Source organism: Arachis ipaensis, chromosome B09 (genome assembly GCF_000816755.2).
Source record: "Arachis ipaensis cultivar K30076 chromosome B09, Araip1.1, whole genome shotgun sequence".
Taxonomy (NCBI): domain Eukaryota; kingdom Viridiplantae; phylum Streptophyta; class Magnoliopsida; order Fabales; family Fabaceae; genus Arachis; species Arachis ipaensis.
The window spans coordinates 3,524,337-3,529,596 of record NC_029793.2 but is presented as its reverse complement, the minus strand read 5'-3'; the positions used below and the strand labels follow the sequence as shown (position 1 = coordinate 3,529,596).

The 5,260-nt window shown below is 32.0% G+C and overlaps 1 protein-coding gene across 2 annotated transcripts in view; it reads left to right on the top strand.

Annotated features, from left to right (window-relative positions):
• The window catches only part of LOC107617725 (ATP-dependent DNA helicase DDX11), a 5,182-nt gene continuing 4,575 nt past the window's right edge, over positions 4,654 to 5,260 (top strand). The window contains exon 1 of one of the 2 annotated variants that reach the window (XM_021111345.1): positions 4,654 to 4,887. In XM_021111345.1, coding sequence (XP_020967004.1) covers positions 4,779 to 4,887 — 109 coding nt within the window. In that variant the 5' untranslated portion in view covers positions 4,654 to 4,778. Of the gene's footprint in view, positions 4,918 to 5,260 lie in introns of both variants that reach the window. The other variant, XM_016319566.2, reaches the window with a different exon arrangement.

The window sequence follows — 5,260 nt, the reverse complement described above, 5'->3', positions numbered from 1 at the left end:
ATGGATGCTAATAACAAGAAAACAATTAAAATTTAAGTTTTACTAGATTGCATTATTGCATATATACTTTTTAGTTGATATAATTGGTATCAATCTGATGACTTAGATATTGGAGTGCAGCTCAAGGCAAGCACGCTAAAGTTTGCACAAATAACAAAAAGTTCCAAACGATGTTATAGAAATCGAGATAATCACTACATTTACTCTCTCACCTTATAGATTGCCTAATTATACGATATGCTCAGTGTATTAGTTGTTACCTTTAGGGATAGTTGGTCTCATCCTGTTCAATTCAAATCACATTGATTTCTTTATTCCTATTGAATTCAAATAACATTGATTTCTTTATTCCTGTTCAAGAGAAATCTTAGACTTGATAATAAGATAAAAGCAATTATATCATGTATCATATTATGCAATTTAGATTGACATGGTGCAAATTATATTGGTTAGGAAGAACTTGAAGCCGAATTAGTTCCCCGTTTCATATTATTAACAAACAATGATGTTTTCTAAATTTAGAACAAAATAATATTCTCTTCAAATTAGAGGTGATGATGATTTTATTATTATCATTATTATTATTGATTTAGTCACTATAATTCGGCGGCTACAAATTATAATTTGAACTTTGAAGATTAGGTAAAAAAGAATGGTTTAATAGTCAAATTAGTCCCTAAAAGATAAGGCATTCTTTAAATTTGTCCTTGAAAGATTTTTTCAATAAAATTGGTCATTCAAAAATTACGAATTAATCATATCTGTCCTTCAATTACTCCACTCACAATTTTTGTCAACGATTGATGATGTTAAATGTTAACTGATAGCATATATGACATATAACATGTTCAATTAGACGTTGACTAAATATATTTACGAAAATCCATCAATTTAGTCACTAGGTCATATTAGGAATATAATTTTTGTAATTGGAAAAAATGACTAAATTAATAAATTTTCATAAACATATTTAGTCAATACTCAATTAAACATATCAGGTATTATATATGTTATCAATTAACGTTTTACAACATTAATCTTTGAAGAAAATTGTTAATGGAGTTACTGGAGGACAAATATGATTAATTTGCAATTTTTGAAGGACCAATTTGATTAAAAAAATCATTCAATGATGAATTTAAAAAATATCTTATCTTTGAGGGACTAATTTAACTATTAACCCTAAAAAGAACGTTAGAGTTTTCATGACTCATAAATTACCAACACATAACTTGGTCGTTATATCTATAACTCGGCCGTTACAATCTGGTCCATTCTATATTACTCGGTAATTGCTACCTATTACTCATAAAATAAGTCTTAATCCATTACCTATAATTCAGCCAATGAAATCTATACCTCGACCCAAAGAAGTTATAATTCTGCCTATAACTCAAAAACATGATAAGCAGAACGACATGATGACTTCATCACACGTTATCACCAACAACTCAATGAAATAGTCAAAACAGATGATGAGAATATCACAGTAACCACATTGTGGTTCTCACCACAACCGTAGTTTATGATTCGCTAACCGAGTATATTCAAAAGGCTTAGTCTCTATTCAATCTGTATAAGGTAATATTAGATCAAGGTAAAGGACATCTAAAAACCTAATACTTACATAAGTCACTCTCACTCTCTTCTTTGAATTATTTCTGACTTGAGCGTCGGAGTACCTTTTGCAGGTACCCATCCTGTCTGGTGTTCTTTGGAGTCCGGCGTATAACTCATACGTGGAGAAGACAGGACGACATCTCCCCTTCTGCGACGAGCTATACCTCGAACATATCTCATAACAACAAAAATATTTGGCGCCCCATCGTGGGACCGATCTTAATGTTGCCCCACATTTTTTTTCCACTTATTATTCCTCTTTTTTGTAGGATCTCGATCATGGCTGATGAGAAAAATCCACCTCCTCCTCCACCAACTCAGGCCAAGTTAATAGCTAAGAACGGTGCGCTTGAGGCCAAGGTCCAGAGGATAACCAAGTTGTTAACACAACAGCAAAAGAATCAAAATAGCAAGAAAGATCGCAAGGATGCTCATAATGATGACAAACATGTGTCAGGAACTCGTACTCTGGTAGATGTTACAACTTCAAAGACGTTGAAAAGACGTACAAACCCTTTTTCTGAGGAAATCATGAAGTTTCATATGCGAAGAATTTCACGCTACCAACCACTCTCAAGCCATACGAAGGGATTTGGGACACGAACATATATATCACTAAGTTCCACTCAATGATATTTTTTAATGGTGATTTTAATCCAATATTATGTCATTCTTTTCCCACATTTTAAATGGTGTTGCTTTACTCTGGTTTTCATCTTTACCTATAGGTTTTATCTCTACTTTTAAGGAACTAGCCGACCTTTTTACCAACAATTTTGCAGCATCCAAAATCTATGTCCATGATTCCGACTATCTTAGCACAATCAAACAAGGTCAATACGAAAGTCTCCATGACTACATGACGAAGTTCAATAAAATAGCAATGGAGATTCCCAACCTTAACCTTCATGTCCACCTCTATGCCTTTAAGAGTGGTATTTGCCCTAACAAGTTTCACACGACTATTGTTGTCTCCAAGTCGAAGACTTTAGCAGAATTCTGAGAAAAAGCAGTTGGACAAATGGAAATAGAAGAACTTAGACAAACTCGACGGATCAATAAATTAACTCAATTAAAAGAGAATGACCAGAAGAACCTTTTCGAATTAGCAAAGTGATTGGCAAGGGACTTATACCTTTCAAACATTATTAGGCAAAGAACTATCTAGTACTTTGGAACGCAACTTCTCTAAAACTATACCACAACTAAGTTATAATTCAGGAATCGAATATGTGCTCTTTTCTCCACTCACAAGAATTATTTTCACATTGGGTTTTGCTTGGAGGATTTTAACGAGGCAGTTTATCCTATACCTTCTATATTAAGAGAGTAATCCCTAATAAATAGTACATTATTTTTAACTTCATTATTCTTTAATTTATTTTTATTCATGCTTTTAGTTCGACTACTGCTTTTTTTTACACTTCCCATCTAATAATGAAAAAAGGAGAAAAAGGGCAACAAGAACAAGCAAATTAAAAGCATATCTTTTAGTCTTTCACTGACTTGAGCGTCGGAGTGTTTTTTACAGGGACTCCGGCGTTCGGAGCTATAAAAGAAGTAAAGACGGATCGGTAACGCCAAGAAATTTAGTGCCCAAGGATCCCAAGCTATACATTGGCAAAACCCTTGCCCATAGAAGTCATAATCAGTCAAAGCAAACCGACACCTATAAGTCAGCGTTAGCCCAATAAACAATCACCTATAAGCTCGTTCAAAAATATACTGATATAAGCAACACCTTTCTCAATGACAAGTTTGTCCAATTTTATTTTTAAGATTATCAAGTTGAGCTTGGGGGCTAATCTTTATATCTCTGAATTATAACACAAACGCATTTCTTTTATATCCTGCCGAGTTATAACTCGATATTCATAAAAACTCAACCTGCTTCTCTTAAAAATAAACAAGTTAAGCTTGAAGGTTGTGATCTGGTCACTATAACTCGGCGGCTATAAGTTATAATTTGGAGATTAGGTCAAAAGAATGTTATGGTTTCTATGATTCATAAATTACCAACACATAACTCAGTCGTTATATGTATAACTCGACCGTTACAATCTGATCCATTTCGTATTTTTAGGTAATTGCCACCTATTAGTCGGAGAATAAATCTTGATCCATTACCTATAACTCGATTAATAAAGTCTATACATCAGTCCAAAAAAGTTATAACTTGGCCCAAAACTAAAAAACATGATAATATTCAGCAGAACGATGACTTCATCACACGTCATTACCAACAACTCAATGAAATAGTCAAAACAAATGGTGAAAATATCACGATAACTACATTGTGGTTTTCACCACAACCATAGCTTATGATTCGTTAATCGAATATATTCAAAAGACTTAATTTCTATCCCGTCTATATAAGGTAACATTAGATCAAGGTAAATGACATCTAAAAATCTAATACTTACATAAGTCACTTTCATTCTCTTCTTTGAATTATTTTTCACTTAGGTACTTATATACTTTTTGTAGATACCCACCCTATCTAGTATTTTTTAGAGTACAAGTATAACTCATTCGTGGATAAAACATGAGACATCTCCCTTTCTGCAATGAATTATACCTCGAACAGGTCTCGTAATACAAAAACAATTATTATTCTCCAATCTTTTAAAATGATTAACTAATCAAATCTTAAGGTAAAATAAAAATATTCTAAAACGTTTGTTGCATAAGTAAACTGAAATAAAATTTAAGAATAAAACCAACAAAAAACATTACAGTATATTTGATAAAAAATTATTGCATCTCCCATACAATAGAAAATGAACAATAAATATTTTTTATTGAATAATAAAAGGACAATTTTTCTCGTATGAAATTATGAATAAGAGAACAAAATATGTCAATAATAAATATCATTTATAAAAGATAAAAATTGAATATTTTCTATACCTTTTACAAAATAAGCTTAAACAAAACAACTTCTAATTAATACTTTCAAATAAATTTTCAACTTTTTTTTATTAAATAAAAGTTATAAAATCACTTTTTTTTTTTGGTTCCCGCCATATGGTAGTGGCGCCAAGTCTTCATTTCTCTCTTCGATGATTATTACCCAAAAAAGGAAAAGAAAAAGAAAATTCGTTGAATCAACGCTGCGACACTGAAGGAACGAAGAAAGGAGTGAAGGAATTAGGAATATGGAAGATAAAGAAGAAGAAGAAGAAGTGAAGTTCTCAGCGTTCCCTTTCAAGCCATATTCGATTCAGATGGAATTCATGAAGGCTCTTTATCACTCTCTCAACCAAGGTGGCGTCTCCATGTTAGAAAGCCCTACTGGTAATTCAACATTCATTTATGATTTTTTTTTTTTTTGAAATCTTAAATTTAACGTCATTTTGTTTGGGAGTTTTTGGCTGTATCACTCTTGCATTATTAATTGTTTGCAAAATGAGTTTAATTTTGGTGATGTTATTATGTTTTAGTCAGGAGAAGAGGAAGACAATGAATTTACTGTTTTTAGTCTGTCTTACATTATTGGAAGCAATTCCATGTTGTTGTTTTGCTTTGTTTTGTTTATTAGGAAAAAAAAAAGAATTGGGTTAATTTTGGTGAGATTTGTGTGTTATAAAAGGTACTGGGAAGACTATGAGTGTTATTTGTAGTGCTTTGCAATGGGTGC